A 24,120-nucleotide genomic window follows, 5' to 3' on the forward strand; every position below is an offset into this window, starting at 1 on the left:
TTAGCTAATCCCTATTTGCTAGGCCTCTGACCTCTTGACCAAACTCTGGACTTTGGGCCTGTACACAAATCCATATACCAGGTTATTACATAAACAATGGATTTTAACCCTTCAGTGGTACCCTCCTAAACTCCACCCACAAACCAAGAACTACTGACTTGAGATGCCAAAATGAGATCCTACTCACAAAAATGTTCAAAATATGATCACACATGCTCTGCTGGGCTCCCCATTAATGGGGTTGGATACACCCATGAACAGAACTAAATTAAGACATAGGTAAATAAGCATGTGCCCAAGTTTGCTTCTGTTCTTTAAAAAGTTCTGTTTCTTACTCTGCCAGTGGTCAAGAAAAGCTTGAAAATCCGGACCAATTGTATCTGATGCAGTGATGCCTGCCTAAATTTGCAGAGGGCCTCTGGCAGAGGCAGCTGAAGCTCACCTCAAATGCAGGGTAGATGTGCTCTGTATGGGGAGGCCAGGATGTGGTGCAGGGGTGGGATGAAGAGAAGCAGGGTTGGTGCTCTGCATTTTGAGTGAGGGGAGCTACTGAGACTCAGCAGGTAGGGGATGTTCCTACTTGATCCCCAGCCTGGACAACAGCTCTTTTTTTTTTTTTAATGAAAGCTGAGATTCTAGCGAACAAGATGGCAGTCTCAAAGTACTAGGTTGTCCACCCAGTGTGACCCTGCCCAATGGCTTAAGGGTAAATCAAATGTTTTTGGATAAATGGGTCTTGTGGATTAATTCAAGTTAGTGTTCAGATATCCTGTTGTGATAAAGACCATATTAATGCATGTAAATAACTTTAATTCAAATAACACCTTTTGGATGAGGGTGTCTCTCAGTTTATGGGTGCCTGAATAAACAGGATCTTACCAAAATAACTGTAAAATAATGAGAACATGTAGATTCTTTGGGTCATACAATGTTAATATTTTTGTTTAGTCAAACCCCTAATTAAATGATAAAAAAATAGAGAAGATATAAAGTACCACTGTTACATGTCTTTAGTGGTCATTGGCCATGCTTGGGCATTTGTGCTTGTGCTCACAAGAGGTGCTGTGGCAACAAGATGTCACAAAAAAAGGCAAAATGTCTCCTAGCAACAGGAAGCTTTAGGTAGAAAAGTTCCAAACTAGCTAGTGGGAAACAGCAAGCATAAACAACTGGGGACCCCCAAAGAGCAGAATTCCCCAAATCTGGGAATGATCGAACAACTGCTATGGTGAGTACCCTGGACACCAAGCTGTTGGAGAGGGAAGCCCATTGGCCTTCTGCCTGTGAATGACTTTTTGAAAACTAGCTTCACAGTGCTGGAGTCTTTGCTACTTTTTATGCAACTTTATTCTAACTTAAAAAAAAAAAGAGTAAAATATCATGTGGATTCCAACACTGACTGTTAATCCAAAATAGTCAACTCAGAGGAGACAGTATTATTTTCCTGTTTTGATCCCACTATTTAGAAAAAGCCATATTACTTGTATCCCTTTTCCAAGAACAGATTTAGTGAATAGGTTATTTTTAAGGGTAGGCAAGACCTTTTGCTTTTTTTTTTTTAAAGCTTTGGAGGACTTAACCTTGAATCTCTGATTCTAATAATATCACCAGTCACTTGGGAGCTATGAAAGAGACTGAGGAAATAAGGAGAGAGAAAGAGGAGGGAGAAGAAGAGAGCTGCTTTAATAATATAGGGCTAGATTTGTGTTCTTAAGCAGTACTCTGTATAAGGGGCAATCTGTAGCTGCACTTCCCCAGAATTGGAATGGGGACTTGTCTGTAGTGGGGGAAATGAATTGGGTTAGAAAACACATTAACACAATGTTCAACAAGCCTTTTCCCCTTACTGTGAACCAGGATAGTTGTGTTTAAAAACATTATCAGGTCATGGTTACATATTGGAGGACATATTACACATCACTTCTGGTGCACGAGCTAAACAGGTTTGCATGTAGGACGTTTTACAATGTACCTATCTGCCTGCATGGCAGTAAAAGTGGATGAGAGTAGAATTGACATGGCATGGCATGTGCATGCTGGGTACACACAACTGCTGCTATTTTTATTTCATGATTACATCAGGAGAAACTGCCTTTAAGTAGATCCTTCTGCATGGGAGCTGAAGCCAGGAAAGCAATGTACTTGTTATATTTACATGCATATCACTGCTGCAGACTTGGCAGGTTGTCCCAGTGGTGTTGCCCCTTTGGGCTTTTGAGTAATTTATATTGGCTTTGTGCAGGGAAAGGAGGCTCTCTCTCTGTTACTGTTTGTTCTGTTTTGGACATTTGTTAATCCTTCTTTTCCAAAATTTCTCTCTCTCTCAAGTTCAACAGAGGAAAAAAAAAATCAAACTATACAAATCCTATGCATGTGTGTTACATTCTTTCTACCACTTCCACTCTGGGGCTGGTGAAATGCTGCATATCTGGGTTTGTGCATCTCTCCTAGACTGCATAGCTGGAGCCCTAGCCTCTCCCCTGCTCAAATATCTACACTGGTTCATTTTTTTTAAAATGAGCATAAGTTTTGAGACTTACTAAAAGTAGAAAGACTTTTTTCCCCACCTGGGTCTGGAATTGTCCATCTTGCATGAATGTAAGCCCCAAATTAATCTCAAATATAACAGAATCGGCCCTAAATTTCTGAGGCAGAGACGGTCCTAAACTTCTGTGAAAAATTATATATAGGTTCTTAGAGGCTTTTCAATGAAGTAAATATGGACACAATTCTAGCACCAAGTTTGTGCTCCAAAAATGAAGGGAATCTAACTCAAAAAGACTAAATTTTCCCCATTAACTCACAAGCCAATTTACTCTAACAATATTTTTAGTTTCAGAGTAGCAGTTGTGTTAGTCTGTATCCACAAAAAGAACAGGAGTACTTGTGGCACCTTAGAGACTAACAAATTTATTAGAGCATAAGCTTTCATGGGCTACAGCCCACTTCATCAGATGCATAGAATGGAACATATAGTAAGATTATATATATGTCTATATAATATCTATCTATCTTCCAATTTATGTGTGTGTGTGTGTATACATACATGTTTATATGGTAACTTCTGACTTATCTGTGTGTGTGTGTGTGTGTATATAAGTTGGAAGATTATAATAGATATTATATATATCGATATATATAATCTTCCAACTTATACACACACACACACACACAGATAAGTCGGAAGATAGATATATATTATATATATCTATATATAATCTTACTATAAGTTCCATTCTATGCATCTGATGAAGTGGGCTGTAGCCCATGAAAGCTTATGCTCTACTAAATTTGTTAGTCTCTAAGGTGCCACAAGTACTCCAATATTTTTAGTATAACTATAATACACACTTAGGCCTGATAAGGCAAAAACCCATTTGCCTTTATTCATTTGAGTAAAATTAAACGTGTAAATATACTCAGAACTAGAGCCCAATTCAGTCTCCATGTGCTATAAATGCAGTGGTATGTTCTTAATGTTTGTAATGTAGCAGTGCAGTAAATAAGGGGAGCTGCTATTGGAGTGTAATCATTTACAGTTAAAGAGATACTGCCACGTAGTGAAGACAACTTTTAGTACTGGTGCTTAAAGCAAAGACACGATGCTTCTGAAGAAGTGAGCTGTAGCTCACGAAAGCTTATGCTCTAATAAATTGGTTAGTCTCTAAGGTGCCACAAGTCCTCCTTTTCTTTTTGCGAATACAGACTAACACGGCTGTTACTCTGAAACCGATGCTATGAATGTAAATGAAAACGGGACACACCTCTCCCCTAGTTTATAACCAGTCTCTTGCAGTATTCGCAACCCAGACTTTGTAGCGTTATGGCATTGCACGAGAATCTGAAAGTGAAACTCACTAGTGGGGGCTGGGGAGTGAAACTAGCCCGTTAATTTTCCTTCCCGAGATGAGTGAAGGGCAGAAAAACAGCCGGTTTATAACCAAGAGATTTTAGTAACAATAAGAAAAGTCTGAAAAAATAGATGCGATCTTTAGTTTAACAGTCGCTCGGGGGAGTGCTAGCGGGGGGAGAAGGAACAGCTCGGGGCGTTAGGTTCTTACAGTGCTTCTTCCCTTCTGACAGAGCATCTTCCAGTCTGCTGCGAGGGCCGGAGAGGAACCCAGAGCGCATTAGGGCCCCGGGGAAAGGCGGCGCGGCAGGCAGGTACCCTGATATACTTACTGGCTGCAGCTCACATACAGGCAGAGAGAGGCTGCTGGGGGCCCGGTGCCAGTGGGAGGCTCTGCGCTCGCTCAGCCGATCCCGGGACTGGCTCCAGCATCACTTTAATGGGAAGTGGATGGCGATGGCAGCAGCCCAGCAAGTAAAGAAACCGCAAGCGTGGCTCTAGGCGCTGCTCCCGCCCCTGGATGCCCCCGCTCACACCTTCCACGCGCCGGGACCGAGCCGCTGCGGGAGGGCTGGGGCGGCTTTGCTGTGGGCTCCCCTGGGAGCTGCAGCCCCCGCTCCCCACCGCGGTGTGTGTTGCCGCTGCCGCCGCCGCCGCCCCCGGACCCCCGTCCGCTCCCTCCCCGCCTGCCTCTGCCGGGCGGTTGGCAGCGCAGCAGCTGCTGAGGCTGGAAGTTTTCCTGGCAGCGCGGGAGAGGAGCCGCGGCCGCTGCTGAGGGCGAGGCGGGGGGGAGCGCCGAGCCCGGCCGCCTTCGCGCTCGGATTCCGCAGCCTGGCCGGAGCGGGAGGCAGCCGCCGGCCGGCCGGGGTCCCGGCATGCTGAAAGTCACCGTGCCCTCCTCGTCCTCCAGCGCCTCCGCCGCGGGCAGGGCGGGGGGCGCGGCGCCCGACTACTGGATCGACGGCTCCAACAAAGACACCCTGGCCCATTACTTCGAGCTGGAGTCGGAGCTGGGACGGTAAGGAACGGGCGGCTGCCGCCCTGGGCGAGGGGCATTTCCGGGGCATCCTCCGCTGCGCGGGGCGGCGGAGCCGGCGGCTTTGGCTTGTGGCCGCGACTGGGGAGGGCAGGATCCCACGCGTGCAAGCGGTGTCAGAGGCTGCGGGGACTTTTCCCTTGCGAGGTGGGGCTGGCTGCCCCCCCCCCCACCCCGCCTGCTGCATTTCCTTTGAGTGTGGTTCGTATTTAGAGTCTCTCCCCCGACCCCTCATGCTGGCTTCTTTCTATGAGGGGTGCCTGAAACTGGAGGGGAGAGATGTGACAGCCAGGGAGACCGCCTCTTCCCCAGTGCTGTTGGCTCTATGGCAGTTCCCCTACATGTAGAGTATGCAGCATTTCCTAGATCCCCGCGTTTCCAGGGCTAGAGGGAGATGAAGACTTACGGGGGGTTTGGGTTTTTTGGCTGGGGAGGGGACAGTCAAGATGATGTTAGTGATGGTAAACTTTTTGTTTTTGCTGTTTAAGACCAGTGACATGGGAAATTAAACTTAAATACCAGCTTGCTTTAGTGGCTTTTCAGTAGTGAAGGGGAGAATGAATCACTTAAAACAGTTGCAAGCAGGATTATAAACTGACATGTTGATACAAAGAGAAACCCTGTATGGGAACAATTTAGCACTAATTATCTGGGAAGAGCCTAAACTATTAGGCTTCCCTGTACTGGTGTGTGTGTGTGTGGTGGGGGGCGGCGGAAGAGAATATATATTCCAAATACCATCTGGAGATCATGTCCTCATGGTGACCAGCATGTACAGCTATTGCCCTTCACCTGTGACCTGCCTACTTTGGTTTGACAGAGATGGCACCATAACTATTTTGAGAAGTAGACATTTCACCTTTTTGCTCACTCTAAGGTTTACAGTATTTAACACATTTCAGGGTTGCCTCTTTTGTACTAGGAAAGCTCAAGATGAGGCATTTACTGCTGTTGTCTATCAATTACAGTGTCTTGATGATGAATGCACCCTGATTTCAATAGCTGAAAAAGTTAAACTGTAAATGATGGTCCAAAGAGGTGTCAGTATTTTTGTGCTGGATGCATATCTGTCCATTTTGCAGGTGTGCACGCATGTTCAAACACAGAAAACAAATTCGGTTCAGAATGAAAGTCATGCAAGTCCTATGTTAAAAGGAAAATACCAGTTAATTTCTTAAGAAAAACACACTATTGGCCCAATCCTTTAAATGCTTAGCCATGTGAGTAACTTACATAAGTAGAGTTACCCACATAAGTGTTTGTAGAATCTGGGCTTAATACTGTGCAGAGTGACTGTTCAGAATTTCTGTGAATCGGCCACACTTATAAGTAAATTGACAGTCTAATTCTGAGTTTTTATACTAGACATGTTTGTATGAATTTGGGCACGCTGCTGCAGTCCTTACTCAGGCAAAGTTGCCATTGAAGTAATGAGCCACAGAGAACATGCAACAATGGGTGTTACCATATACACTGTAACGAGAGTGATCAGGTAAGGTTGTTTCATGTTCTCTGTGTATATAAAATCTCCGCACTGTATTTTTCACTGCATGCATCTGATGAAGTGAGCTGTAGCTCACGAAACAACCTTACCTGATCACTCTCGTTACAGTGTGTATGGTAACACCCATTGTTGCATGTTCTCTGTGTATATAAAATCTCCCCACTGTATTTTCCACTGCATGCATCCAATGAAGTGAGATCTAGTTCACAAAAGCTTATGCTCAAATAAATTTGTTAGTCTCTAAGGTGCCATAAGTATTCCTTTTTTATATCTGTGTAGAATTTTCTGTATCAGTATAGAATTATTAGCGGATGATATTGCATTTAGAAGTGGAAAATAAAAGAATTGATGTGATGCAGTAACATGTATAATAGGGATGGATGAGTTGTCATAAACTTTACAGAGTAGGAAGTAAAATGAGATCAACGATCTCGTAGTGAAAAATTTCACAGATGACAGCGCAGTTGCATCAGTTTATTCACAGAAGGACTTGTAATTACAATGTTTTTACCTGAAAGGAAAAGTAAATCCTTGAACTGACATGGTTGCATGTTTAAAAAAAAACAAAATCTTATTGGCTGTTGAGTATTTGGCTAACATTCCTCCCTTTTTGTCACTTATGATGATGATTGCACATACCATATAGATAATAACTTGAACCGAAAGGCCTTCATGAATGATATTCTATGCATTTGACTTTAACAATACAGCACTTGTTAATACTCTGTAGGTGGCAGAATTGGTGAGTTGTATATTTTCTGTATCTTGCCCAGTGTGTCTTTCAGCTGAGAGTTTGCATTTCACAATATCCTGAGAAAAGGTTTTGCAGCAATGTTAAACATAAAATACTACACTTGTAGTATCCCAGAAACATAAAATCTTTTATGTACTATCAGGTACAGAGTTTATGCAATTGAGATTAGTATAAAGAGATTATTTGAAGAGGAGAGGTAAAATTATGTAACAAATGACTCCTTTGATACTCAATGCATTTTTTAAAAAAAGGCAATTTAAGTTGTGAACATATCTGCAGATATCATTTTTATTGGAATTGTATTGAATATAATTTATTTTGGTATGGCAAATTTTATGCACTCCGTATCTTGAATCAGAAAGTGACAGAAAAGTTTGATGTTTCTAATGTATTGATTGTTGGCAGAGCCAACAGCTCATACACAGTTTGACTATTAGGGAATATTTCTGGCTGGGTCGCTAGAGTTATTCCCTCATTGTCAAAAAATGACAGCGGACTCTTCTGTGCACATGAACCATCATCAGAAACCTTCTGGGCTAACTTCTCATTTAAAGTATAGCCTCGCTAGTGTAATCCTCATCAAGGTCCTTATCCTGAGAGTATTAAGCACCCAGAGTTCCCATTGTATTTCCAATGGGAATTGGGAAAGCACTGTGCACTCAGGCCCCAATCCACAAAGATACTTAGATGCTTAAACCCCAGACTTAGACACCTAAGTCCTGGTTTTTGCCTCCACTGTGATCCACAAAACTTGCACTGAATCCTGTAGGTGCCAAAATTCACTCAATGCCTATATTTTTTTAGAGTACACGTTTCTTAGGAGATTCAGTAGGTATGCTGAGAGGCTGCCTACCAGGTCAAATCCTAATCAAAATCTGGCCAGGATGGCAGTGGTGGTAGCCAGATTAGAACTTTTAGTCCAGTGGTTAGAACATTTGTCTAGGATGTAGGAGGCCCAGGTTCAATGCCCTTCCCTGCCTGAGCAGGGAGAAAGGATTTGAAAAGGGTCTCCTACCTCTCAGCTTAGTGGCTAGAGTCCTTACCTGTGGGATATGCTGATGTGGGGGCTCCCTCAATCTCTCCTGTACAAGCTGTTTCATTGGGGATAAATAATGAAAGTGTGATTGGAGCAAGGGGATTGGACTGTCTGTTTTCAACTTCTAAGGTGGGTGGCCAAACCACCGGTTTACAGAGTCTCTTTCTTGCTCATGTGCCCAATGACTGTTCCACTGAGCCCAGTGGTTAGGGAACTCACCTGGGAGGTGGGAGGCCATAGGTTTTGTTCCCCTGCTCCAATCACTTTCATTATTTATACCTAATGGATCTGCTTCAAGAGAAGAGACTGAGGGAGCACCACATCAGAATATCCCATAGCTTAGCAGTTAGAGCACTCTTCTGAGAGGTAGAAGAACCCTGCTCAGATCCTTTCTTCCCCACTCTGGCAGAGAAGAGAATTATGGGAGATCCAGGTTCAACACTGACAAATCTTTTAGCCCAGTGGTTAAAGCAATCAGGTGAGTGGGCATGGCACTGGTGCCACTGTTTTGTGTGGAGTGAGGCAGCTGCCCAACTCACTACCACAAGAAGCTATGTAGGTGCTTAAGCTGCCTGACTCCAGGAGAGGGGTTCCAGTTTGGGGATCATCTGTGCAGAGAGAGATACCTCTCTGCAGCCCAGACTTAGCACTGTTCCTGTGGATTTTTTTTCCTAGGTGCCTAAAAATTAGGCATTGCAACACACAGTGCGGCAACGCCTAAATCTCTTTGTGTATCCAGGCCTCAATCCCTAATGACACAATGCAGGGTGAGCTCAAGTACTTGTGTGCTGTGAACCCACCATCTTTTAGTGATGCTGAGTGAGCCGTGCTAACATCTTATGTTAATAATCCTGTTCATGAAAGCTGTTATATAGCAGTAATTGAAAGGGAATTCTAAAGTCAGGTAACAGCAATTGTTTTAGCAGCATTATTGTTATAGAAATGGGTTAATTTTGCATATGTTTAGAAGGCAATAATACATTTTATTTGAAACTCTAAGTCAGTGCTGTCTGCTGTCATATCACCTTGCAGAACTTCATGTGACGACAACCTACAAAACAGCTTTGTAGTTCCTCTTCATAAATAGATCACCTACAGAGTTGCATGTCGTACAGACTGTGCTTTCTGTGCCCAGTTGAGAAGCTCAGTTTGTTTTGGGTGTTAAACTATATGTATACCACTCGGGTTTTTTTGTTTTGTTTTTGACACAATCTTTGCTTGCTACAATGGTGGGTTATTCTGCAGTACACCCCAAAAAAAAAAAAAAAAGAAAACGCTTTTTGAGGTAGGCCAATCTTGATTGCCTTACTAATACAAGTAGTCCCATTAAGATTTCGCAAATAGGGTGAGCAGGATTTTGGCCTTTATGGAGTTAATAACTGAGACTTTCATATTTTCAAGTTGGCTTCATAAACTAGATCTTTTAGCTCTGTAATTTGATCTTTGTATTAAAAGAACACTGTGGTCTCGATTCTAGTATTGAATGTATTAATTCATTGTTTTACACTGACTCATTGTTCAGTTATTTTTTGCCAGACAAGTCTCTTCCCCCCTCCTCCCAAATGCATATATTTTTGGAAAGTGCAAGTGTTGAACCAGAGTCTGTAACAATGAGCTCTGACAATGTAGTAGCTTTGGAGTTAGGCTACTCTGTCCCATCTGTCTCTAATTAACAAATTTCTACCCTGAGTTATGTCATGTATAAATAATTGAATACTTATCAAAGCAGCCTGAACAAGTACTTGAAAAGATTATTCTCTTCTGCCTCTCTAAGGCCTGGTCCTGCAAACACGAATTAATATGACGCTTGCTCTGAGTAGTTGTATTGAAGTTGCTGTAGAAAGCACTGTCCTGGTAGTATTTTCGGGATCTGGCTGTCTGCTCACAAGTGTTGTTATTTCTATAAAAATAGGATAAATTAATATGCCATTTATGTAGGAACTTTCCACTTTCCACTAATTGAATTAAAGGTTAATTCAGAGCAAACTTGTACTGTAATGCCATAAAAGAAGAGAAATTTAAAAATCATTTACTTTCTTAGTAGAACTGCCTGTGGTTAAGGGATGCCAGATCAAATCCTTATACATGTAGAACTCCTATTGAAGCTGCAGTAAAATAGAGAACTAACCGATGTGCAAGGAACGAAGGACTGGACCCTAATATCAATTAACAGAAAAAATGCGGTCACCACAGCAAAAAGGCATCAGAGATTGGCAATTCGGTACAGTAAGAATGTTTGGAAGTTCCCGAGCTGATGACTCAAGAAACATCCTTTATTAACCCTTTCAACCCTGTTTAAATCTCTTACTACCTGTATTTTCAGAAGAGTGTTATTGGTGGTACAAAGACTTGCATCTTCCTAATTCACTTTCAAATAAGACAATATTTTAGTATTGAGCATCCAAGTCCAAATGTCACAAGTCAAATTCCACGCTCAGTTACTTTGTGGAGCCCATTTAGCCTTCAACTTTAATGGGGTGGCAGGGATGTGTAATTAAAGTCAGAAATGGCCTAATTCATTCATGCTTTTGAGCTTTAATCAAACATCAGTACAAAGATGTGTCTGGCCACTTCGAATTGCAAGAATATGAGTTTCCAAAGCAGCACAGAATTTGGTCCACTCTTTTTTTTCTTAATCGTAAAATTTGCTTGCTAATGCTTAAGGACTAGGAGAAATTCTGGTCTTCCTGAAGTCAGTGGCAAAACTCCTGTTGACTTCAATGTGGCCAGGATTTAATCTAATCTGTCATCTATGCCTTATTCAGGCAAGACTCTCCCTAGCTGGAATGAGGATTGCAGAATCTAAACCTAAATCTCTGAGACGGCTCAAGAAATGGGTAACTGAAAATAGAGCTTTTTCACTACTGCTTATTTGAGTCTCACCTTGATAGTACTGTGACTGAAGTATTATTACCATATCATGGTTAGAACATAGTCTATATGAAATGAGTTTGCTGATTCAGTCTACAGTAATTCCCAGTGGACAAAGGTGTCCACACAACAACTGTTAACTTTGTTGGCTTCCACAATGTTTGTTTTCTCTGCTAAGCCTGCCATGTTTCTCCAGGAATGGCCTAAAGCTCATCAGTGGGGCAGTGTGCAGAAGCTGCTCCTACATGCTCTGTAGGAAAATAGAGGAGTTCAGTTTTCAGTGCAGTCAATGATACCTTTCATGGGACCTAAATTCATCTTATAACATATAATTTGTTTATACTGTAATGTGAGCAAAGTTTTTCAAACCAAACAAAATAGACTACTGATTGGGACATGCAGATACTTATTTTCAATTACAGATGCATTGAAAGATGTGCTACCTGGGGAATAAACACAAAATGGATTTGTTTTTTAGAGGTTATCAGGTCCAGTTCTATTACCATGCATACTTTAGAAAAGTAATGCATACATCCTGAACAATATTTTTATTTTGTGTGCAAGATGTCTGTCATTTGCCCTATATATAGTTGTAAACTAGACAGGATATATAGGGGGGATGGGGTTTAAACACTCTTAAATCAAGAATTAGGGTTTCTGAATGGGCAGTGACAGAATATACTGTGTTTCCAGAGTATTACATTGTATTTGCATACTGACCCCTTATTAGTTAATATGCAGAATGTCTTGTACTGTGAACCAAGTGAACCTTTCAATTTCTTTTGTAGAATAAGTGCTGGAGGTGGTTTGAAATGGTTGCTGTAGGTGGATCTTTCTGTATAATTTTCACAGCTTGTTTGTGTTTATGGAAGGACTGTTAAAATGGAGAATGTTACTCTCCAGAGAACAGTTTATATTTATTATTTCTATGGCATTATTTGTTCCAGAAGCTATCCATCTTTGTGGTGGCTTTTTGGTTTTAAAAAAATATCTAGAAAATTTGTATTTGTCACATGAAAAATTAATACTTACCCTTGAGGTAAAAATTCTTAGAAATACTGCAGATGTGTCTGGGCTTCAGAAACTGAAAATAATGGAGTTGTATCAGTTACTTTAGGATGTGAGAGAGATGTTTGAGAAGCTATGAGGAATTCTGCAAAAGCACTATAATCTGCAGTCCAGAACTAAGAAAGCTGTTTGTTTAACTCATCGCAGAAAACCTATATGAGAAATAGAATACATGTATTTCAAGTGTTGCCAGAAATTTTTCTCCAAATGGGACTTTATTATAACAACCTTAAATTATTGTTTAGATGGGCCAGTGCTTGCCCTAAGTTTGATGGAGCCCTGTATGGTACAAAAGAGATGTACAAGGCCCATCCAGTTATCTCCATGGCTGTGACTAGGCCTATGATGTGTGAATAACCCGGGCTGGAGGTGACTGCATGAGGTAGTATAGGTAGATGGCTACCAGTGATAGATGTCTTAATGCCTGCTGCTTGTTGGCATAGAAAATGATCATATCAAAAAAAAAAAAAAAAAACAACCAAACAACCCACCCCCAACTATAAGTGGTGGCCCTTGTGAAATAATAATACTCAGCACTTCAATAGCACTTGTCATCTGTAGATCTCAAAATCCTTGGTAGAGGAGGGTAATGGTCCCCAACAGATGAGTTGGGAGACAGCGTGGAGAAGTTAAGTGAGTTGGCCATGGTAATCTAAGGGCCAAATCTGGAAGACCAAAGTAGGCCGCCTCCTCTCCCAGCCTGGTGTACTATCCATTGGACTATTCTGCCTCCCTAATGGTGAACTATCTCTCATTGGTATCCAGCTGGATACCAGTCACTAATGTAGCCTTGTAAAGAGAGAGTTTCTCACGCTAACCTTTCCGTTGAACAAAGATGCAAAGACATGCATGTGTATTAAGCTGTGTGTGTACAGCACCTATCAGCATTAGGAGTTAAGTACATACACTGAGAAGAAAATATACTTCATTGTATCTACCTGTGTTGTGTCATCACAATGTAGCAGAATTTAAACCATGTAATTTTGCACAGCTGCTACAGATTTAAAGTTATATCTATTCACCGTATTAAGGGCCTAATTCTGGCACTTTTGTTCATGTTAAGTAATCCCTCACTTTCTGAGAAGCACCATTGATTTCAAGGAGGCTACTTGTGGAATAAGGAATACTCAACTGGAGTAAGGTAGCAGATTTTGCCCATCCCCTCCCTTGAGTAGTGGTCCTGTCTCTCATTCATGGCGTGTCAGATATTATATACTTAGAAAATAAAAATGACAAGCTTGGCAAATAGCATTTCCCGGGGAATTAATGACTGGCCAAAGGTTAATGATCCTCAGCTTTTGCCTTGTGCTATCAACTTCCCCAGCCAGTCATTAATTCCCAGGAAATGCTTGTTCATTTAATTGTTATTGCTTAGAAACTAAAAGCTCTGTTCCAGCATCTTTTTCTTTTTAAAATACTATCTGGAATCAGACCCCAGGACTCTGTGAAATTCTCTGAAGCATATGGTATATAGAGTATGGAAACTTTTTGGGTGATGGGGGAGTGTTGTCTTTTGTGGTCTCTTCATTTTGCCCTCTTATTTCTCCATCATTGCCACCAAAGGCCTTTTCTGGGTGACTGTTCCTTTTGATGAAGGAGAGCTGGATGAAGCTCTTTCCAGAGCCCACCAGCACCACTTTTCAGCCTTGAGAAGTTGGTTCAAGAATGGCGAGAAAAAGGTGCTTCTCCCTTCTCCAGCTCAAGAGGGAGAGTCACTACCCATAGAACGTTCCCAGGTCTTTCTGTGCCAGGAAGTGAGATTGGTTTTCAAATTAGGCCCACATCTCCTGTAATGAGGCTGTAGGGTGGATTGTTGCATAGTACATTACAGTACAGAATTCTGTCCAAGCTGGCCCACCAGCTGGAAGAATGTTCCAGGGCAAGGTAAACAAGGTAGAACTTACCCAGGTTACCCCATGGAGGGGTGGGATAATGGAGAATTATCCTGGTGTGTCCTGGACAGCGCAGAGAACTTGTGGTTTGTGGGTGTTCTTGTTTTTTAATTATTGTAACTGAGTTTCTGAGGTCTACAAAGTCCAAACCTAATGTAATTTCCCTTTTAGTATTAAGATTTTTTGTGATCAGGAAAAGCAGGTTTTGACCACATTATAAAAGATATTCGCCTATCTTAAGAACTGTCAGCACATTAAAAGAGTAAGAACACTGTTGGAAATAGGACATGGAAGCCCGTTGTTGTTTTAAGTCCAAAACAACATTTATCAAATGCTCTAAGTTCCAATTAAATACATTTGATTATATATCCACACATTTGTGTTTTGGTATGTCATTACTTTTAAAATGGGAAGGTACATTCACCTAATGATTTTAGAATTAAATTTATGAAAACAACATGAATATGTATAAAAAGATATAGAGGATATCACTAAGTGTGTTATGGTTATTGCCATACATCTGTTCATTAGTGTAAAGATCTATTAGCTTTTTATTCTACACTAAAATAAATAAATAAATAAATAAAATCTTTCTGAGACTAGCTTTCTGAAGTCAACAAAGTTTTTGGCTTTAGTTCACTTTCTGGTTTTCTGAAAAATGAAAGAATTGTAACTGCTGAGGGACCAAGCAGAGCATTGCAAACAATGTAAATGTCCCCTTTGAACTTCCTCTGCAAGGGATAGTGGAGAGAAATGATAAGCACAGATCACAGAGCTGTATCATCATTTTTTTTTATATGAATTCTAAATGCAAATAAGGAGTTGTCTGAGCAGCTCTTCCAGTATTTTGTTTGACAGTTTAGGTTATGTACTGTCCATAAACCACATAAGCAACTGCCATTGCCAATCAATAGGCGTTGTGCACTGGATGAAGAGACTAATGTTAATTCTTAAATGGATTATTTTAAAAGCTTGTAAAATATTCTGTCCTTTATAACTAGATAATTAGGTTATGTAGCTTTTTTCATGGGCAGAATACTTTATTATTTAATGTTTAAACATTACCTACATATCAGAAATGACAGTCCCTGCCCCAAATAGTTTACAGCCTGAACGGTAAGGTCTAACAGGTGGATGAGACCTCAAGAGGTAGCGGGGGAGTGCAGGATACTAAAATAGGGTATTTTAGCACAGATGAGTTGTACATGTGTGTGCTTGCACTCTCATTTATATATTTTTATCTATCTATAGTCTCAACTCATGAATAGTGTTAGTTTTTGGAAAGTTTGGGTTAAATAGGATTTTTTTTGGGGGAATTTAATGTTCTTGAACAAGAAATCAGATGTCTATTTGAAAGACTTATTGGTCATCAGAAGATAAGTAGGGTGCTAAATTTGGTCATGGAACTGATTGCAGGACTTGAAATGCATAACACGCTTAATATAAGGCTATGCAGAACAGAGTGCCAAGCTCCCTGATAGATAACTAATAAAACACGATTCCTTGGCACAAAGGCCTGAAGGGTGTCGGTGTTTGCCAAAGCCACAGGGCTCTGATCCTGGGCTTGCATATGAAATCACAGCTAGAGAGAGGCCCTTCTGCTATCAAAGCACATTGGGTAAAGAGAGGGGAGAATTGGTTCACTAGCTGACTGTTAGAAATGGTCAACATTTTTTTGTACTTCTGAAAATGATGTGAAACTCTAAGTTGTTGGGGGTGACTTTTAAAGACTAGTTAAAATGTTTTTAAAAATAGAGATTCTAGACAGTGTTTCTGAGAAACATTCAGCATTTTTCAGCCAGGACTGATTATATTGAAATGGGGTTTAAAAAAACCCATAATTTGCTGTTACTCCTTACAAAAGTGGGAAATTACTGGAGTGCAGGTCCTAAATAAGCCTGTAGACAGTTCACCTGCACATAATTCAAATTGCAGATCTTTTAGTTGTTCATACTTTTTCTCCAGTACTGATGAAGGGCCAAAGTAGGCAGCTGTGCAATGTATGGAATTTTTATTAATTTCAAAGGAGGATTGGAGACCAACATTCTATGTGATTTCTGTGCACAACTGCTGGATTGAAGCCCCTGATTCCAAAGACCTAATCCTCATTTATCTGAAAAATCTTTGTCTCCTCTTTGCGTTTATATATCTCAATCTGCTTTTTATATGTTCTAATTAATTTGGTCTCCAAACACCATTGTCCCTGATTTACAGATGAGCAAATTAAGTTACAGGAAGCTTAAGGGCTGGATCATACCTCTCTGATTTCTTCGTGCACATATCTCCTCCTGCCAATGCAGAAGGTGAAGCATACCATGTCCATGACATTCTTTTTCTGCTCCTAGCACCTGTGGAGGCAGGCCCTTTTGCAGTCATGAACCCTCTGCTATAATGATGTGTTTTGTAGGTTAACATAATGTAAAGCAACTGTCAGGAAGGACTGAAGGACAGATTTTCATCCAGACCTCAACTCAATCTCTGTTTTTCAATTTTTGTTTTTTTTTGTGTGTGTGGTGTGTTTTTTTTTTTTTTCAGGTACAATTCTGTGCTTGCACTGAACAGTGGGCATTAATATTAATGGTTGGAATATCTAACTGCCTTTTTTGTGGGTGAAAGCAGGTATACTAATATATGTGAGTGCAATTTGCTATGATTACAAAATTCAGCTTTCTGTCCCCCAAAATCTAAGTGTTTTGTCTTAGAAGGGACAAAAGAAAATCATCTTCAGAAATGTATAAGTTGATTAGGCTCTCTTGTGAAATGGTACTGTTTTGCTTTGTTTACTGTAACAAAACAGTCTGATTTTTTCTTGGGTTCCTCTGACACCTTCATCTCTCCCTGTTGTCAACCTCTTGTTGACGTGTGGTGGAGTGTGTACAAACCCGCACTGGCCAGGCAAGGGTTAACAAACTGCTATGGGCTCACGCAGTTCTGCCCAACTACACCTGCCAGGCATGTCAGGCCTGGAAGAAGGGCCTGAAAAGGTGAAACTCAGCTCAGTTAGCAGTAGCCCTGGGAGGAGACCAGACCTTCAGTCCTCCTCTCCCAGAGGAGAGTGTAGCTGAGAACAGAGACTGCTTGCACAACTGCTGCCTATTTGAGCCCCCTCAGTGAAAGGTTTGTTGGCCTCCGAATGATTACGATTATTTTGTAACTCTTATTAGTGACTTACTGGGGGGAGGGGGCTGCTGAACTAGAATATACCTTGCCAGAGGCCACTTGAAGGAAGGGAGGTGTGTGAGAGTGAGTCGTCAGCCCCCGCCTCCACTTGTGGACCTCCGATAACCCTGAAAGGGATAGACTCAAGTGGGACTTGGCTGAAGGGCTGAATCTCCCATGCCTGGACCTGTATTGATGACTGTTTGGAGCCAGAGGTCTGGAGGCTGGATTAGTGCATGGCCCTGTCACAACCCAAGGGCACGGGAAACAAAGTCTGTGACAAATAGTTTATTAAATTCAAGGCCAGTTAGCCTTTTTGTGCGTGTGTGTGAGTCAATATATGTGTGACCCTTCTGCCTGTCAGAGTTGGCAGCAACAAGGGCCGGGTTCAATATCTAGTGGATTCATTCCAATAACACAATGCAAACCGGTTCGAGCCCCCACCCAGTGACCTGGGACAAATATATACCACCCCCGCTGGGCGCCTCCAAGAGGCAATACTTCCCCTCTCGCAAGTACATAGTCTGAGTGTAGCAAAAAGCCTTTTAATAACCGAGAGAAACAATGTGGCATTATGTTGGGGAAACACCACCAACAGGATTCGTAACACAACCCATGAGCAAAAAACCCACCCCAAGCAAATTGGGGCATGCCCTTTCCCTTTGGTTCTTGAGTCCAGCAACCCCAAATCACCCAAAGTCCCAAAAGTCAAATGACCCAAAAGTCTCTGTCCCCGGTCAGGGCAGCCCCAGAGTTCGAAAGTTTATCTGCAGAGCTTTACCTCCCAACCTGGGTGGAGAGAGGTAAGGGGCACCTTACATGATCTGAAGCTGACCGCCCCACAGCTCCATGGGCCTTCGCTCCGCTCCGCCAGCCGTCCCACAAACTGCTCCACAATATATCTTCAGGCTCCCCCACTACTTAACACAACACTCAGTGATTTCAGCTCTTAGTCAGTTCAGCTCTTTGGTGAATTCAGCTTGTAGTAGGGGAGCCTCAGTGCTGGTGCACCATTAGCCCAAAGTGAGCTCAGCAGCCTGTAACGAGACTCCTAATGGAATCAAAATTAGCTCTGATATTCCACAGTGGAGAGAGGAGAAAGTGCAATTAGCATGTAAGGCCCTCACCCAAGGGCCCATGCCACTAAGTATTAATACTTATCCCCAGCCTCTCTCAATTCACAGATTTTTGGAACCATGACCCTTGCCTAGCGAGTGCTACTTAGTTGATGGTGAGTCCCTCCATATAACAAAAGGCCAAGTACAGTTCCAAGCACAGTTCCCATAATCAGGGTAATAACAATTTATTCTTCCTGCCCCAATAATAGAGACACTGGGGATCCCACAGCAACCAAAGTGACCATTTGGGCAGCTAGGGCCTCATTCTAGGGGGGGTGGGTGTGCCTATGCAAATGAGATCGGCCCCTGAAGTTCTTTTCCACCACTTGCCACACCTCACCACCAGATGTCAGGGTGGAGCTCATCCTGACACTGCTTACATCTGTTTTCATCCCATTTTGGTATATACTAATACACACACATCATTGTCTTTAATCTTTTCTAAGGGAAGTCTGTCCAAACTGAAATTTGAACTAACCAGCTGTGTGCACTCTCATTACAACTTTGCCCTGGCTTATGTGAATCTTCCAAATGAGACTCTTCGTGTTTATTAAGTTACTTGAGGAGACTTTAAACAAAACTTAGAAGAAAATAACTCTTACTGCCAGTTAAAGAAAAACAGACACATATAGGCTATAGTGTCCATACTTCTCACATTTTAAGTTGTCTCCATTAATGTACTGTGCACTGAGTACTTAAGAAGAATGCTTTTTATTAAAATTAGACCTTATCTTCATGGAAATGAGGCTTTTCCTAACCAAGTGAAATGATTCTTGGTTTGCTGGATGTTTGTAGCTTTTCTTGAACATGTTTTGAGTGCTATAGCCTCGTTCCTATTTATTCTTGAGATTTTTAAGTCTTTCCTTTGAAAATAGTGATATACCTGGATTTGAACTTGGGGTATGGATCAGACCTCATATCTTAGCCTGATCTCTGTTAAGGGTCTGCAAGAGGACTGTGCCAGGCCTGCAGCCTGCCTTGATGGGCAAACAAGCCCTGTTACAGAGCCAAATCTGGAAACTCCAGGATGTTCAGATTCTCTGATTTATACCAACATCCACAGGCATGCAAAATTACACAGTAAATTTAGTGCTTAAAATGAAATGTCCTTCACCAACAAAAATATCAGAAGTTATACTAACAGCTTAGAGAATGCAGCTGTAAGTTTCTCTGTTAACAGGGCAACTATTAAAACTATAATTGTATGCAATATTAGAATGAGCAAGTCTATGCAAAAAACAGACTTAACTCCACCCAAACCAAAGACCTAATGCTTAGTATTGTCAGGGCAAAGCTCAGGGTATGTCTACACAGCAGTGTAAACCTGATCTCAAGGCAAGCCCCCCTCACTCCTCTTGCATCCACACTGCAGTTGCCCTAATCCAGGGCTTGAAACCAGGATCCCAGGACCCTGCAGGGCTGGATGGTCCGAGCTTGGGTCAAGCCGGAACACAGTGTCCGAGCCCTATTGCTTTGCAGGGTAGACATGGCACCAGTTTACTTGAGTCCAAGAAATTAGCTGGAGGAATGCCAGAGTTCCTTGGGGCAACTTCCTTAGTCCTCTCTATGCTAACAATCTGCAATGTACTCTATTGCAAACGGAAGCCACCCCCCTTTGCGAATGACAGGTTGGTGTTAACCCATTGTCTTCTGATCACCAATCTGCAAGCACAGTATCAGAGAGCTTCCAGGGTCTGAAATGGACATCGATCTGATCAAGTCTTTTGCAAAGTGAGCTGCTTCTTGGCCACTAGAGCACAGCCAGATTTTGGTGAATCTGTGGCGTGAGGCCAGTAGAACTGTGGATTTCAGCAAAAGCACCAGAAATACTGGCAGATAGCTAAAAAGCTGGAAACTCTGCAGAGTTTCTGGACAGGTAATCAGTGCAGTAAGTGAATTAAGAGGCTAAAGAGTGAATACAGGAAGACAAGGGATAAGAATTGCACGTCGGGCAACTTGCCAACGACATGCCCCTTTTATGATAACTTTGACCGGGTCTGGGCACCGCGCCCAGCACAGAGCCAACCGTGTTTCATGACGACCTGGTGAGGCAGGATGGTGCCCTGCCGTCCACCAGAAAGCAGCATGGGACTGGTTGAAGCCAACAGCAGGCTCCCAGCCAGGATCATGAAGTGACTTTTTTAATTAAACCAGTCCCAGAGCCGGGTGTGGATCAGGATCAACAGCAGATTCCCATTCCCTACTTGGAAGAGCTGTTTGCCGCCAAGGAACAGGCTGCAGCCAAGCCTGCTGAGAACTCCATGGGGACAGAAGCCTCCCCGGAGCTGGGTAAGTGTCTGATTTAAATTTACTGTTTATTATTACATTAACAGGAGGGATTTCTGCTTTAAGAAGCAATGCAAAAATGGTGATCACTGTTTAGTCACTAATGGCGGATTGCATCATGGCATCTAGGCAGCCCTCCTCTTCCGATTTGCTATGGTCATTCTTGTTTTCCTGTCATTAATTAGAAATTTGCCACTATGCAGTCACTCTTCCTGGGTCTGTGCAGCTTCCTGTAAACAGTGAACTGTGTGTGTTTGGGAAACAGTATTCTGTATTCCCAAGCCAAGTCCATTTCTGTCAGAGGTAAGCCTGGTGGGGCGGATACTGGAGTGGAATCATGTTGCAGATTTCAGAGAGTTTTGCATACAGCAAGTAACAGGGAAAGCCATGTGTTTAATTGATACTCTCATGTTAGGCTGCTCTCTGGCTACCCAGCTCTGAAGGCAGTGCAGAAGTAAGGGTGGTATGGTAATGGGACCCGCGAGATCCCAGTCCTGCTGCAGGGCTCTACCCCCTACTTTTTTTTTGTCTGCCCCATTTTTCTGGCCTCCTTCCCTCGGATTTGCACCCCAGGTGGCTGCCCCGCTTGCCCTGTCCTGGTTAATGTCCTGATGGATACAATTGTGTTGAGAATTTTTAAGAAAAACACACTTCAGACCAAAAAATAGAGATTTTTTTTTCATAACTGGCCCAGCAAGCTCAGAGGTGCTGGGGCTATGAAGTGCCAGGCCCTGGCACAGATTAAGCACTGAGTCCATTCCCCTCCGGGATATGCTATTCGGTCACTGTTCGTTTGAATACTTCTGCTGCATACACTGCAAGTTTTCCTCCTTTAGTTTGGAATAACATCTCTCTCTGCCACTAGGGCACCACAAGAACAGTTATGTTTTTAAAAATATGAAAGGCCCGATATGACAGAAAAAGCTGTTTGCAGCAAGGGCTCTAGACACACCCACCTCTCTTCCATATGGCAATTAGTTATGAACTTTTTATGAAGCAGAGTAAAGGTTTTAATTTTAAATTTACCATTGCCTTTGCACTTCTTTAACTATGATTAACAAAGCTGTATCAAGAGACAGTGTGAGGACTGACGCATCCCCTTCACAATGTGTGTAGGTTCACTTTAGAACTGTTATATTTTTTGTCCTTGAATTCCACAGTTATTAATTCTGTGCTCCTCCACAGAGCTATTTTAAACAATAACACCCTGTTTCTTGTCCTGTTTCAGGACTCTCAGCCCATCCTGCCTGCTGTTCTTCAGGAACTCGATCTCTGGCCCAACGTACTCACGGACCATTCCAAAAGGAAGCGCTTCTGTGATGAAGTTATAATCAATGTTCTTGAGAGGGCAGACCAGCAGGTCCAGTATCAGAAGAAGGATAAAAGACTGAAACAACAGCATGCTGAGAGGCAGGAGGAAAGGCTAAGGCATGCTGCCCAGGGGGAGGACAGGGTAAACAGTTACTGGAACAGGAGCGGCAGCTAAGTGGGGAGGACAGAGCCCAACAGAGAAAACTGTTCCAGAAAGTCCTGTCTATAATGGCTACAAGAATATTGGTCCCTGCTGCCTCTCCCATGGCATGATGCCCCTGCAACATACCCTCAGCTCAGGAGTAGCTTAGACAATTCCCTGTTGGGGCGGCCCCTGTATTCAGGACTCATTAGTTGCTGGGCAGGACAATTAAACACCGTGCAGCCTTCCTTTTTCCACCCCTCTCCAGTGTAAACCTCACTTGGGGGCAGGAGAGTGGAGTGGAAGAGTAAATGAGTAAAGAAGAGAAAGGCGAGCTTGAGGCCAGGGGACATCCAGCAATAGGCGGATTGTGCTGGTTATGAACTATTTCCTGCCCTTTCTGTTTGGATGTATGGTTTTGTAATGGCAGCTGGCCTGCCCAAGACTGTGATGCACTGATAGCAATAAACTTTCTTGAAAACAGAACATGTCTGTTTATTTGTAATCTGTGCATCACATCATACAATTATGATTTGAGATAATAAAGCTAAAAACATGTTAAGGAGTAACTAAGCATTACAAAGCAAACAGTATTCCTCTAGTTATCTAGGTACAGCTCTTCAGTAAATTCCATCTGTACAGCCATTGTGCTGCCCCCACCCTACAAACAAATTCATTTTTCATCATGTCATTCTGACTTGCATTCCATGGCAGTCAAGACCACCCCTCCCAGGTACTGCCCCCTGTCCAAAATGATCCATTACTCTGTGTTCTCTCTCTCTCTCTCCTCCCCACATCATATTCATGCATAGCCCAGTGGAAGAGGGAGAATAGTACCTGTGAGTCCCTAATGTGAGCACACAAAGCATCTCTTACTTCTCCTGCCTCGGTGCAACCAGCTCCTTCAGTGGTAGCTGCACTTTCTCGCTGGGAGTGCTGACCCAGCATCCCCTCGCTGTCATAGGGCCATTTGGGGGAATGGCTCACGTCTGGCTTCACACAGGGTGTGAAGAGCACAGCAAGCCACAGTAATGCGGACAGCATTAATTACACTGGCATCCAAACAGGTCCGTAGACACCTCCAACGAGATTTTAATGTGCCAAAAGCACATTCAGTAATCATTCTACGCCTGCTGAGAGTGTAATTAAACCTTCTTTTGCCAGGGCCTCTGAAATTAGGGTATGGTTTCATAAGCCAAGGCAAAAGAGAGAGTATGCAGGGTCCTCCAGAATAACAGTGGGGACAGTAACATAATTTGTCAATGTCATTTGGTGAGAATAGTGTCCCAGCCTGTCCATGAATATAGGCAAAAAAAACCTCTGGCATCGTGAAATTTTCCTATACAGCCAATTTTGACATTCATAAATCTGCCTCTGAGGTCCACTAGTGTCTGCATAACAATGGAGTTGCACCCTTTGCGGTTTAGGTACTCGTGTCTCCTCGAGGAGGGCAAAGTAAAGTATGGACATGTGAGTCCAATCAATGGCCTCGCCAGTTAGGAAACCTCATTCTCTCAAAACCAGCAGTTACCTGTGGAATATTTTTAATGCCTGCCACCTTGGGGTAAACCACATGCCTGATTGCCTTAGTCACCTCTACCACCACTTTACCTACAGTCATCTTTCCAACCCCAAACTGGTTGTCAATGAACCTGTAGCAGTCTGAGGTAGCTAGCTTCTAGACGGATATAACAATCTGCTTCTGGACCAGCAAGGGTGACCTCTGATGTGTGTCTTTAATCTGGAGGGTGGGGACAAGCTGCTCACGAAGCTCCAGAAATGTGTCTTTCTTCATGCGAAAGTTCTGGATCTACAGCTGGTCATCCCAGGTCTGCATGATCATGTGGTGCCATTAGTCCATGCTTGTTGCCCTGCACTAGAAGCTGCCATGTACATAGGGGTCATCAGTGGCTATGCCAAGTATACTGCAGCATCTGCCAATGTTAGTCTGTGATGCTAGAGTACTCTTCCTTCTCCTCCTGCAGCTCCATCAGGAAATCTGTCAGGTACCTGTGGTGGGACAGAAAACACTGCTGAAATGTCCACCAGTGCCTCGCGGATGCTCTGCCAGTTTCCTGACACAGGAGTGAAAG

The 24,120-nt window shown here is 42.7% G+C and overlaps 1 protein-coding gene across 1 annotated transcript in view; it reads left to right on the forward strand.

Moving 5' to 3' along the window:
* The first annotated feature begins 4,181 nt into the window (after positions 1-4,181).
* Positions 4,182-24,120, forward strand: part of CAMK4 (calcium/calmodulin dependent protein kinase IV) — a 291,887-nt gene continuing 271,948 nt past the window's right edge. The window contains exon 1 of the mRNA XM_073344679.1: positions 4,182-4,868. Within this exon, the coding sequence (XP_073200780.1) occupies positions 4,726-4,868 (143 nt within the window). The 5' untranslated portion in view covers positions 4,182-4,725. The remainder of the gene's footprint in view (positions 4,869-24,120) is intronic.

This window comes from Lepidochelys kempii, chromosome 5 (genome assembly GCF_965140265.1).
Source record: "Lepidochelys kempii isolate rLepKem1 chromosome 5, rLepKem1.hap2, whole genome shotgun sequence".
Classification (NCBI taxonomy): domain Eukaryota; kingdom Metazoa; phylum Chordata; order Testudines; family Cheloniidae; genus Lepidochelys; species Lepidochelys kempii.